The 14235-nt window shown below is 32.3% G+C and overlaps 1 protein-coding gene across 1 annotated transcript; it reads right to left on the reverse strand.

Moving 5' to 3' along the window:
- Nucleotides 1-1338: 1338 nt before the first annotated feature.
- Nucleotides 1339-13283, reverse strand: LOC116146481 (protein MICRORCHIDIA 6). Its single transcript, XM_031431895.1, has 20 exons — nt 13117-13283; nt 8879-9250; nt 8515-8589; nt 8368-8402; nt 7695-7773; nt 7513-7602; nt 7337-7412; nt 6605-6683; nt 6404-6532; nt 5775-5873; nt 5596-5682; nt 5364-5510; nt 4441-4533; nt 3702-3756; nt 3482-3593; nt 2790-3013; nt 2595-2704; nt 2015-2094; nt 1593-1635; nt 1339-1473 (listed from the first exon to the last, which is right to left on the reverse strand). Exons 2-20 carry the CDS (start codon nt 9240-9242, stop codon nt 1369-1371), a joined length of 2082 nt encoding a protein of 693 aa, XP_031287755.1. The 5' UTR covers nt 9243-9250; nt 13117-13283; the 3' UTR covers nt 1339-1368.
- Nucleotides 13284-14235: the final 952 nt, after the last annotated feature.

The following is a 14235-nucleotide window of genomic DNA, read 5'->3' on the forward strand; positions in this document are numbered from 1 at the left end:
GGGGTGGGGGTGGGGGTGGGAATTNCGTTTTGAAACTTTTCGGGTGTGAACTCATTAGGCCAAACCTAGGGTGGGAACTTGTCATTCACTCTTTATTTATTAACATTGTTTTATTTTACATAGATTTTGTTATCAAGTCTTTCTAATCAATTAATTAGTCATAAACTTTATTAACATTGTTTTATTTTTATTCAATAGTTCACTGAGACTTGATCCTTAATTTTATTCATAATTTCAATAAGTTTTTCTTCTTTTACTGTCTAGATCCCTAAATCTCATGCTCCCAATTATCACAAAAGAATTATACAAAATCAAATATTAAAAAAAGTTTGAAATAATCCCCTGTTTGGAGAAAAGTCCCCACTAGGATTAACCCCGCTATAGGGCAAAAATCCATACAGGGATTAATACCTGCAAATCTCCGACCTCTGGGGTGGGGGTGGGGGTGGGAATTCCTCGGGCCGGGTGATCCCCCAAGGGATCGGTAACGGGGACTGGGCTGCGCCCATCTCTAAGTCAGACATACGGCCTTTGTAACAATGGGAATGAAAGTCACTGATTATTGACCTGTTCCACATTTCCTCAACTGAATCCAAGAAACTATTACAAGAATTTGGGATTACAATAAAGTTTTATCAGAATAATTACAAACAATTTCACACTCTCAACCCACTTTGTATTTAGTAATATCATTTCATTTCAATTAAAGATAAATCAACCGGTATTTAAACACTAGAAAATGATAGAGTTACCAAAAAGTTTACACCGAATTTGTGCACCGAATGACGTGACAAAATCCTGACCGTTGATTAATATTAACTGATAATAAATCAACGATCAGGATTTTGCCACGTCATTCGGTGCACAAATTCGGTATACACCCGTCGATAACTGTAGCATTACTCTTAAACACTACCCTAACAAAATTTATATCAATACGTCCTGACTAATAAACCACATTCATCGGTACACCATATCTAATAGTCTAGACAAACTGAAGAAATTCAATGTCATCTATATTTTTATAACTTCTAAATATCATCAATTTTACAGAGTCAAGTGTTATCGGTGGTCAGTACAAGAATCAACCACTGATTCGGACATGTTGAGAAAACCATGTTCCACATCAAGAAGCTGCTACCAAAAACCGACCTTGCATTGTCCTACTAGTTAACTCTACTATTTACAACAAAAAAGGTAAACTATACCTCAAAAACTTTGCCTTTCTCTGGAGGACCTCTCTGCTACTACCATAATCAAGGTTAAGAACTCCGGGACAGATCAGTATATACACCTATCGCTACAACAATCTTTTACGTATAAAAGAATTTTAACAAAAAAAAAAAAAAAACATGTAGAACCTACTGTTTACACCTTTCTTTCCTCTTTTATGGCATCCAATGCTTCTACTTCAGCCAGTTGTTCCTTATATTCCCGTTCCAACTCTTCAAGTTCACTTTGAAGCCGTGTCATCTGCATAAATAAGAATAATAGTGCTCATTAGTTCACAAAAAATTGCTCAAATATTTGTTGCTTGCTTTTGTGCAACGGATGTGCATACACAAAATGATTACTCATGTCAAATGAAATACCTTGTGATTAAGTTCTTCAATCCTCTTATCATATTCGAAGTAGCTGAAAAAATAAAGTGTTCCATATAAATATTTGAAATGATAAATAGGAAAAAAAAAAAAAAAGTCAGTAAGCATGATTCCTAATAAGGATTGAGTTTTGAGGGATGCGAGCGGCAAGGGATTTCAAAAGAAAAAATCAATAAGCATGATGCCTAACAAGGATTAAGTTTTGCTTGATGTTGGTGACAAGGGTCGGCCTAAAAAAATAAGTTAGGCCATCATTATTCAGGAAACAATAACAGTATAATCATAGTACAAAAGTGTAAATCTCCCAAATGATGAAAATATCAATATATACAAACCAAAGTTTCTACAATCCATTCTATCACACAAGTAAAACTGCAGATAACCACATAAAACTAAAATACTCATATACTCACTTAGCACTGAGCTTCTTGTTTTCTTGCATCAAGTTTATGGCTTCTTGACTTCTCAATTGGTTGACAGTAGTAATGACAGGCTACAAAAAAGATGAATAAGTTTGTGCCCAATTAACAAATGTTTTTACAGAACTGCTAGATAAAATAGAAAAAAAAAAAGTGAAAGCAACATAAAGACTCCTTAAGATGATGACTTGTGTATCCTTGCTATTAATCAAGGTACAAAGCAAGAAAACTAGAAGATGCAAAACACAATTCAGTCTATCAAGCCACACTACAATTCTTGAATACTGAAATGGTAAATCCAAAATAACACGAGAGAAGCTATATCACACTTGTCCTCTTAGAATCATATATCACCAAATCCAAATTCCTTGTCCTCTTAGAATCATATACCACCAAATCCAAATCCAAATTCAAATCAAATGAGCTTGCATAAGGGAGAGCGATATAAAAACCAAGAACTAATAACATATTTTTGCTCACCAAATAAAGTTAATTGAGATGCACTTAAATTATATTTGAGAAGGATGCTTTAGCATCAAAAATGGTTTCAACCAAAAGCGTCCAACATATCTACCTGTGTGTCCAAACTCTGACCAACATCACTCATGCTAGCCTCTTTACCAGAGTGCTTTTTAACATTTCCAAATTCCAATAACTCCCCGTATTCCTTCCTCTTACATGATCCTGTCACAACACAAGACATAATATGCAAAATATAAAATGTCAAGGTTAGTAATGAAATCATTTTATTTTCAGCAAGCAATTTTACCTGGTTTTGTGGTGCCTTGAGAAATGGGTATTAATTGCTCTGCTCTTCCAACTAATGAGTGGGAGGGATTGGATGTTTTTGTGCTACCAACAGGAGCGGAACTATGATTTAACACTACAGGTTTTATATTCCTAGGTTGTGCAGAATGAGATGAATCCTGCGATGCAACTGTTACTCGAGGCTTTTTATGGGCATGATAGCCAATCAGTGCACAATGATAATCCCTGACAAAGTGCAATAACATACATTAGCTAGGTATGAATGCTAACTGCAAACTCTCATCAGTAGGGGAATTCAATCACTGGATTCCAGATGCTCAACTCAGTATTTCAAGGCAATCTTGAAGACTTCAAAATTGATTTCTTAACCATATATTGAATCAGCAAAGATAACAACATTAAATTCAGCAATTATTCCTTATAGAACTCAAAATCACCCCATTCATCAACAAACTAGATTAACTTCAAAGCAAATAATATATGTACAAGTACTATGTAGTTTGAAACAAAATTAACATCCTTATAGTATCAAAATGTCTTTAGAGAACCTGATCCAAATTATTCAACAGCTGCTAGTAGAGTAAGAGAAGGCAGAAAATAAAAATGCATGATCAAGAAAGGAACTCAAACAGAGGATCTCAACAGTTTATACCTAATGTAAATCCTTCAATTCAGAGATTATCTAAAGCTTACCAGTATTCCCATTGCATTTCCTTCAACCGAGTTTCAAGCTTTTGGAAAAGGGAAGTTCTCTCGAAGTCTTGTTTGTTATGAGTTGGCTCCACAAAATTTGCTTCCAAAACACCTACAGTAATAACAACAGATAATCTAGCATGTATTAAATACAAATTTTGAACAAACAAATTCATCAAAAAACTGGGGGAAACAGATGCTTGGCTACAGAAATTCTCACCAACAACTCCTCTTCCCCTACTATTACTAGAATAGGTAACTACCTTCCAATATGGCTGCAAAAACAGTGAAAATCTGATCACATGAAAAATAAAATAAAATAAAGCATGGTAATCATGCAAAGATATAGCTCCAGTACAGGTGTTTGTGCACAGACGCATACACTAGTTTTTAAGTGTGTGTGAGACAGAGACAGAGACAGAGAGGCAGAAATTCCCCTGATATGCAAATAGTTTTGCATCTATTTTTATAAGAGTTTAAACATATTCACAAGCATTAAGATTCTTCAATAAATGACAAAAAATTACAACTGAACCTATCTGATCAAAGAACAATGGTTTCCCTCGCTCACTTAAAAATATTAAATAACAAAAATTACATTGAACCAGTCCAATCAAAGAACAACAGTTTCCTCTCTCACTCGATGTCATCAGTCAGTAGCCTTTCTATCATTAACCATAACAAGTTGCATTCTGAAGATCTAACTGGAAAATGAATACAACTATGAATTTACATATGTGAAACAAATTGTAACCAATGGCCACAGAAGTGACTATACAAACTACAAAAAATAGGAGAGCTAAACAAACAAAAAAAGTTTAATGACAATGGTCCTTCACTAATCTGAAGTTGTTAATATGGATCAAATTTTACATTGTAGTTAGATAAAAAAATCTCCTTCACATCAGTAAATAACTTAAATTAAAGGACAATAAACCTTTTGAGTTAAATACAGATACCAAAATTAGACGATTCTTGTGGTACACACAGAAGCCATGGATATTAACATTTGGAGCTTCTTTTAGAAAACCAATTGTAGTTATAACTGTACCCTGCACAATTAAACCAGGGAACACCAATGTGAATGATAACCAAATTCAAACATATACATAATCTAATACAGCAAAAATAAAGCTTGATATTTCACCTAAATCCAGAGACAGTGAATCTGGAACTATCCACAGAAACTTTAGCAACAGAGGATAAAACATGAAGAAAGCATAAAGTTGGGAGTGACAGCAATCGATTTATCAATTAATGGGTACAGACTTCAGACACCTAATATCAGTCATTAAAATGTCTTTTTCTTGTTTACTTTTCAAACTTAAAGGTTATTCTAAGGAGTCTTTGTCTGAATCAAAAAAATTAAAAAGTATTGGCTTTTAAGTAAATGTCTTGACATCATATCTGAATCTAAGCTACTATCTTTCACTCTAACCTGATTTTTCCCCTTCCCTTTTTCCTTATAAATTCCACATTCTCACAACCCTAACCCTTATATTCAGAAATCAGAAATCAGAAATCAGAAATCAGAAATCAGAAATCAGAAATCAGAAAAGAGAAAAAAAAAATTCAGACTCAGACATTCTGGTCTATGTTGATGACAAACTTGGATATAATTACACAAGTTTGTAATTGCAGATATAATTACACCAATTACATAATGCTCAAGAAGAAATAAAGCCCCTACTTGAGCTGTTATTGACCCTTCTACAGTACTTATAGCAGTATAGATCTCAAAAGAAATTAAACATATCAAGTTGGCTTCATAAGTCACAAGAGATTGAACTAGCATAATAAGACATCAAGGTTATAATTTGATATTTTTCCAATGGCACTTCTGTAACCAAGAATGAGAAGTTTCCAGCAATTAAATACCAACCTCCACGCATCCACCACTGTGGGGTCTATACAAGATGAATTCTGGAAATTTGAGATCATTAGCAATATTATGATGCTCAACAATGCGCCCACGCAATATTATGCTGAAACTTTCAGGAATCCGTATGTACAATATGGAAAGGTACACCTGTGAAGTAAGAGACTAGGCTTAGCAAGACATGAGTTCCTTTCTACAAGTATATTCAAACACAAGTTCTCCACTGTAGACTTACACGCAGAGAATAATGGAACCTGTTAGCTATGTGCTGTTCAGTGATTGACTTCTCTTTTTTTTTAATATCCACATTAATTTGAATATCCTGAAATCACCCAACCACAAGACCACACATCAGAAATGAAAGAACATAAGATTTTAAAATGAAGAAAATTAAAATATGAAGGGAATGTCAACCTCAGGATCTGAATCAAAGTCTAGCTCCGTATTACCATCACCACCGAACCATAAGTTGTAGATGATAATTTTTGTGCCATGTGATCCAATGTCATCAAACTGCATTCATGAGGGGAGAAAAAAATTATCAAGAGAATCTTGGAGACGGGAAAAACCTCCAAAAACCATCAAGATAGCAAAAATATCGATCAAATCACATCATATCACTTGCTAATAATGTAGAGAAGTAGTTTGGTAAATTCTATGTTCCTAATGACAAGCAACTCAGAAGTTTTCTATATACCCCGCATTCTTTGACTTCACAAATCAACTTTATCTAATCCCATCAATGGGGTATTATGTGGGAATTTCTTTTTCCCAAATCAAGTGAATTTTATTTTAATTGGCCAGGTTGCAGAATGGATAAAGAACAACATAACCAGAGATCAGCAAAGAATTGCAGCAATACTTAAACCTATTTTTCACTATTTCATTTCACTGTGGAAGTGTACATCACAATAACAATCTTCAAAGCTGATTGTTTTGGGCTTCTTTAGTGTTTTTCGAATAGTTGAATGATAATCATCCAACTGTACAAATAAAAAATAAAAAAATCAAATCACCAAAAAAAACGAACTCTGTAAGCTTACTTGCTTCAAAAGCTCTGCTTCTGAAGAGAAAGGAGACCACTGCAACATCAAGGAAAGATTTGACCTAAAACGTTCTCTATCATGCAATTTATCTAATGTGCCAGTTGATGTGTTGAACTCGTAATCCACCTGAAATTGAAATTGACAAATATATTAAAGTAGGAATTGAAAGAGAAAGTCAAATACACACAAGAGACTCACCATAGGTACTACAATTCTGTCAAGGCCTGTCTGTGTCAAGAATGTATAAGAGAGAAGACCAATGCTTTGAGTAAAGGTCCTAATCATGGAATTAACTAAAATGTCAGATTTGAATAGGCAACAAAATGTTGCAGGAAAACTAATCCACAGATAAACATAAAAATAACCGCTCTATATTAGTATTTTAATATCATTGTTTGGGAAAAAATAAAGAAAAATCTATTACCCAACTCCAGAATTTTTCATCTTAAGAACTCCGGCTAAAGGTATTAAGCATGATTTCAAGTCTCACATTCTCTCCAGAACAACCTAATATCTCATTTCTGACTTAATTTGTGAGCAAAATGTCTAATAATGTTCCAATAGGGTATTCTCAATATTGTTGCAAAAAATACAAAGCCCCCAAACTTTAGCTATTGGTATTCACTAATATATCAATTATCTAAGTAGCAAAAGACACAACAAAAAATTGCCAGGCCCTTGCACCCTTGGATTTCTTTTGGAAAGAATCCCTTAAAATGAAGAGGGGAACAGGAAGCCATATGATAAGAATAATGCAATTAAATTTTCCACTAACTTTCAATAAATTGTGGAAGAAGTCTGTAACTAAAGACCTATCAGATATGATACATTAATTTGCTTCCACAGGTGCTGTGAGATTACACATGACCTATTGACTCACAGCAAAAAGTAAACAAAAAAATTGAAATTTGTCGTAAGATTGTGTCAAACCTATTGTTTACATGGCGGCTGAAGACGACAGCATCTGCACCAAGTCTCATAGAGCTGGTCTTGAAGCCATTGCCATCTGAAAAGCCACAACTAAAGCAATAAATATGACGCCCAAAAAAAAAAAAGAAAAAAGAAAAAAAATTGACTCTTGCAGAATATTAGCATAAGACCAATACATTTTCCAATTGCTGATTTCAGTTTTTTATCTGAAAACCCAAAACTCATGCAGTGTCGCATTGCTTCAGGGTCCATTCCACCTCCATCGTCTAATTGCACATTGGAAAGTTTAGGAAACACAACAGTTAGTATTGCATTCTTCCATCAGGATTTTATGATAATGAAAATTCAATTCAAATACCTTGAAATAATAATGCCGGATTTCCATCCCTTGGATTTGTGGTTTTATCTACAATGACAAAAGTGGCCCCATTTTGGATCTATCCAATTAAGAAAAAAGTAAAGGTGAAATGCAAAACATGAAGTCAAGATATGATAGTTTAACACAAATAGTTATAACAATTGAACACTCTGTTTGATTGAAATTTAGCTCACATACACACCTATGCACCAGACATAGAAGTAAATCCAACTAGAAATATATTTTCATTGGAATTTTGAAGATATTCATACTTATCTCTTTTAAGAACATGAAAAGATAAAAGGTGCAAATAATAAACATTGGCTGTCAAATTACATCTAGTCAAGCAAACAAGTAAGAAGAAGCCCATAGATCAATACGCTTCCAATATCCTTAGAATAAGCCAAATACATTAATATAGGTCATCTGCAGACAGATAAAAACCAAGACAGCAAATAACTAATATAAAATTTTGAAAAGATTTTTTTTTTTTTTTTAATTCAGAAAAGAGAATTTCTCTTCCTCAAAGAGTTATTTAAAAAAAAAAAAAAAAGAACACTAAAAATCTGGGTCAAAATATTTGCAATCAAATAGTAATGTGATTATGATCCAGAATCACATAAGGAACCAAAATAACAAAATGGAAAGCTTAAAAAATCAAAACGAAGATCACCTCATCCACAGCGTTGTCAAGAAGCTCTGCAACAGCTGCAAACAGGAATGAACAAGTGAAAATTGTAGAATTTACAAACCGCAGCCAGTTGAATTCATCAGAAAAGAGAGCAGGAAATGAAACAAATAACCATATTAGCTGACATACCACCAAAGACCCACTTATGTGAAGTGGCATTTGAATGAAGGAACATAGGGTGGACATGTAAAAAATTTTTGCCATCTGTTATCCCAAAAATGAAATGTCAGGCACAATTAATAAAGCATCTATAACCACTCTTACAAGAAGACTCCCATGTATGGTTATGACAATCATCTAATAGAAAAACCAAGCAAAAAAATGATAGATAAAAAAATTATGCGTAGCATTTGGTTCGTTGCAGTATTTCATTTGATGATCAATTACCAGAACCCAGTGCACAAATTATCAAGAATTTTAAGTACCAATATAGGTAAACATTAAACAACCACATACAGATCGCTTGAGCATCAGTAATTGAGTAGGTGCATACTTTGAAATGTGACCTTAGAACCAAGCCCATCTTCATAGTTCCCAGCTTTCCAGAATTGCCGACAAAGAGGAGCTGGACATATAGATGATGTAGAAGAGATGCCTGTGTCATCAACCGGTGACTGTCCTTGCTCCAATACGCTATTGCTACTTTGCCCAGCACTTAGAGCATTTGAACTTTTATTTTCTTCAGATTCTTGTCTTCTAGGTTGGGTTTTGGACTTCCGATGCTCAGATGTCTGGTTATGGTTGTACTTTTGAAGGAATGTGCTTCCAACAGAATCTGGCTCCAACTTAACAGCTTTTACATCCACTGGTCCAGCTTCATCATCACTAATCAAGTCCACAATGTCTCTGCAGCTCATCTTGTTCACTGGAAGTACAATGGCAACCAGGAATGTTGAACCAAAATAGGGGGCATACAGTAGGCTAAAGATGCAAGGAATCCAGGAAAGATAAGACTAGAAAGCCAGGAGATCAATGGGAATATAGACTTAAAAGTATGGTTTGTTTCCCCCAATCAACTCTCATTGTTTCATATATCTTTTTCTATAATCTCATTATACATACATAGATAGAACATGAAAATTCTAAGTATGAACGTCTTAAAATTTTTAAAGTTCTAGACATCTTAATTTTTTTAACAACTTGACCAAAGATATTAAGCAATAAGTTTTTTCATAAGCAAAATTATGCAAATTCCTTGTGCAAGAATTTAAGTCAAAATTTCGTCTTCAACAAAAGTCTAGGTCACATTTAAAAAAATAATAATAAAAATAAGGACATCTACACAAAGATAAGCCAAAATCCTAACATAAGAAGATAATAGTTCTAAATTCCCATAATATAAAATAGAGTAAACCTAGATCAATTGTTTCCTAGAATAAATGTGGAGATTAGACATTTCATTCCACGTCACTTGGCTATTTACTCATGCAAGAGGATTCTTTCCACCTAGCAAGGAATAGGATTTGGGTTGTATAGGTTGCACAACCACAGGATGTTTTAGTTATCTTGGCTTTGAAAACCTTTGCGTATAATAATCGATCACCAAATTAGAAAATCCAAACTCCAACAGCCACAAATGAGTAAGAACCACCCAATTTCGAAAAGTCTTGGCCTTTTTCTCCTTTCCCAAAAACAAAAAATTCTACATCTTGGTTTAATTCACTAATCAATCAAGTATCAAATTTTAAACACTAATGATAGAAGTTCCTCCTTGAGTAATGTGTACGAGGAAGTTTGAAATTTTTCATGTTGGGAGTCTTCATTTTACTTAGAGAATTCATATAATAGCTCAAGTCCAACCAAATGAATAGACATTGTCCGCTTTGAGCTTTATCATTGTTCTTAGATAGTCTCCATTTAATAGCTCACATCCAACAAATTGAATAAATATTGTCCTCTTTGAACTTTACACACATATCCTTCAACATCACAAATTTTGCATTTGAGTTTCATGCAAGCGTTCTTCACATAAAACACATCTATTTAATTTAGACATTTCAAGGTTTACAAACTAGTTTAGGTTCATCTTTACTAGAAATTTGAAATGTGACAAACCCTCCTTTTAGACTTCAAACTTTTATGAGGACAACCACCTTGCACCACCAAATCACATAATTAGAGCACAAGTTGGCTCCAATATCACCAAAAACAGCTAAGGTTGAACCAACTAGGTAGATACTATCTCTTGAGTTTCATATACAGTAAAACATTTCTATAGTCATAATGGTGGAATCAAACTAATTTTATTACTATAAGGAGATTATAACCTAATAGAATAGTCACAAAAATTATTATTTTGACTTAGTTATCCTTAATGCAAATGATATAGAGGTAAAATATGCACTACGTTAATAATTAATTAATCGAGCATGTCAAATCCAATATATAGACATTAATAAAAGAGATAGATATAGTTTCATACCAAGAAGCTCTAAACATACTTGAGAACCTAGAAATATTTTGGTTTTAACAAGAGGTGTTCATGCTGGCGAGTTATTAGTACTTACAGGTTCATAGATATGGTAACAACTCTAAAATATAAATCATTATTTCAAACAACTTTAAATAAAAATTTTATTTCATCTTAATCTTTTAATGTAACGTAGCATATATTTTTTGAAGTTTATAGATAATTATTATTATGTGGAGACAAGTTCCTTAAAACGAGATCTAAAAAAATTATAACTTATTACAATATGGAGTTTATTCTTATCTATAATAGGCTCAAAAAATTTTATGCCTACATGAAAGTTATTCCTATATAGAGTATCACTATAGAAAGGTTCTACTATATATATCATTTATTTATTTTTGAATTTTATGCAAGCGCCTTTCATCCAAAACACATCTACTTAATTGAAGCACGCTAATTAGGAGTGTTTAAAATCAGTTAATCGAATTGGTTAACCATTTTCTTGAACCGAACCAGATTTTCAGTTCAAAAATTTTCCTAAACCGAACTGGTTTAGGGGAAAACCGGTTTTTCAGTTAAAACCAGTTAACCGGTTTTAATTTTCCTTGATTTAAATTGTAAACATCAACAATACATATCCAAATAAAAATTAAACATTCATACATATGTAAAGGGGATTTAGGTTTAGGGATATATATATATATTATTGTAAACTGGTTTCGATTAAAACCAGTTTACAACTGGTTTAGAGGAAAACCGGTTTTTCGGTTAAAACCAGTTAATCGCTTAGAAAAAACCGGTTAACCAATTTTCCCCTTAAGGCTTAAACTAATTTTTTTTTTTTTTAAATTTTCCCTTATTTAAATTGTAAACATCAACAATACATATCCAAATAAAAATTAAACATTCATACATATGTAAAGGGGATTTAGGTTTAGGGATATATATTGTAAACAGGTTTCGGTTAACCGGTTTTTCAATTTCTATGAACCGAAACCGAACCGAAAATGCGGTTTTTCAATTTCTATGAACCGAAACCAAACCGATTTTCGAATAACAGAAAATTTGGTTCGATTACGGTTCGGTTCGGTTTTTGCATTTTTCTGAACACTCCTAATGCTAATGCTTAAAGCCAATATAAGCATATAAGCTCATCTACATAAGCATCATAAGATATGACACTTCAAACAAGGTTAATTACTTTCTAGCAATCTCCATAGGAGAAGAAATGAACTTACCATTGTAAAACTCACTTTACAAGACAACTCAAAAAAAAAAATATATACATGGATGTAACAACAAAGACCAAGTTCCACAATTCTAAGTTATAAAGCATCAAAATCTCATATTACCTTAATCAAGAAGGATGCGTAAAAGTAGAGATCATAGGTCAAGATATCAAAACCACATATCACTTGACTAGAGAATGATGGTTTACGGTTTCAAACTCTCATGTCACTTGATTAGAGAAAGACAAGTTGTGATATAAGATAAGGATAGATTGAGCATGTTAATTGAGATGCTCATATCAACTTACTCGATGAGTATAGATCAAGGCGTCAAAATCTCGAATTAGTTGAGATGCTCTATCACCTTATTAGATAAGGATAAATCGAGGCATCAAAATCTCATATCATCTTATTAGAGAGGGATAGGTTGAGGAGTTAAAATGCTATATCACAATGATGAGTTGAGGTGTCAAAATGTCATGTAGTGTAAAAATCCCATCACTTAGAGAAGAATGATGGCTCAAAGCATCCAAATCTCACATCACACTCACCAAGAAAAGAGAAAATGATGGTTAAGAAGAAGGGTTAAAAAATTAAAATCTCATAAAACCTAATTAGAGAGAATTATTAAACTCTTAAATGTATATTTCTTTCATAAGTATGAAGACTTTTGAGCAGAAACAAATACATAACCTCAAAAGCTTTCGATCAAATCAAAAAATTATATCATACTAGCTGGGAGAGAATCGTGGCAATAGAAGTTTCAAGTAGTAGCTTCAACGATTTCATATCGTCCATTGAAATGTAAAGGAGAGTTGTCTACTACTAATTAAGATTAAAAAAAAGAAAAAGAAAAAATGTTTCAGCTATAACTGAGTATATGCCGAGAGGTTAAACTTTAAAGCCTCTGAAAAAATTACAAACAACTAAACGATAGAATTGCCGCTGCTAAGCAAATGTAGCCAGAAAACAGTGAAGCCCCAAAAATTAAAATAACAGACATGCAAAGGATCATTTACATAAAACAAAAATTGTTCAAAAACCAAGCTAGATTAGGCATGCAAAGAAAAGAGAATGCCTGATTTTTACCTCCTCAGAAAGTGCTTGTAAAATATTTTCTATGTCCTGTACAATAATTCCAGGACATCCAACTGCAACCAAAACCAGCTAGACCCTTGAATATTTTGAATAGCACCTAAAATACCAATAAATTCTCCATACCCAATAAGACTCCCAAGAGACTGAACCTTTTGCTTCCTTTTTATAAGGTTTACACAGAAAATGGATCTCAAACCTAACTCTTCATCTCAAGGGTATAACAGGTAATTTTTAATAAAAATGTGTCTAAATATATACCTTCCAAAATTTTCATAATATGATTTACCAAAATGAAAATGACAGCTGTATGACAGATATAAAGTTATGGTATACAGCTGTCATATCAGTTCATTAAAATCACCTGCGGTTGTTTTAAAAAATAAAGTAACATTATCGGATGACTTTTCTCAAGGGTAAGGGCGAGTATTGTTAAAATTTGATATAAAAAATATTATATTTAATTTGTTAAATGAAAAAATAATTTATATATTCTCATTTTAATTAGAATTTAATTGCATCCAATTGTCATTAATAGCCATGCTTAAAAAATTTAATCAAGTTTAATTGTTTGATCCTATATTAATTTGAATAGTTGAAAATCAATTAATGAAACTATAAATTATACATTAACAAATTAATTACTTAAATCAATATTTAAAATCATTTTTAATTAAATTTACCAATTAATTAGAAAAAGGAAAAGAAACTTTATATGATATTCAAAGAATCTATACATTGTATTATAAAGATGAAGAGACACAATAAATTGTATCATATAACAAAACACAATTTAGTAATTTACTAATGTAAAAGAAAAACGTCAAAAAATTACCACTTTAATAATTAATTGTTTCACATTATTAATTGATCAAATTCAAATGTTATTATAATAATATAATTATGTGAACATTGAGTGAAACTATATATAAATGAGTAATACTAAAGAAATTGTCTGTATTAAATATAATAAACTAAATATGCATATATAAATTACTTGATATATATGTAAATGACTAAATGTTAATATATATGTTATATTGTTGATAGATAATAACATACTTTTTATTTAAATAACTTGCGAATGTTAATAACATAAATACATAACATATG

Source organism: Pistacia vera, unplaced genomic scaffold (genome assembly GCF_008641045.1).
Source record: "Pistacia vera cultivar Batoury unplaced genomic scaffold, PisVer_v2 Contig478, whole genome shotgun sequence".
Lineage (NCBI taxonomy): Eukaryota > Viridiplantae > Streptophyta > Magnoliopsida > Sapindales > Anacardiaceae > Pistacia > Pistacia vera.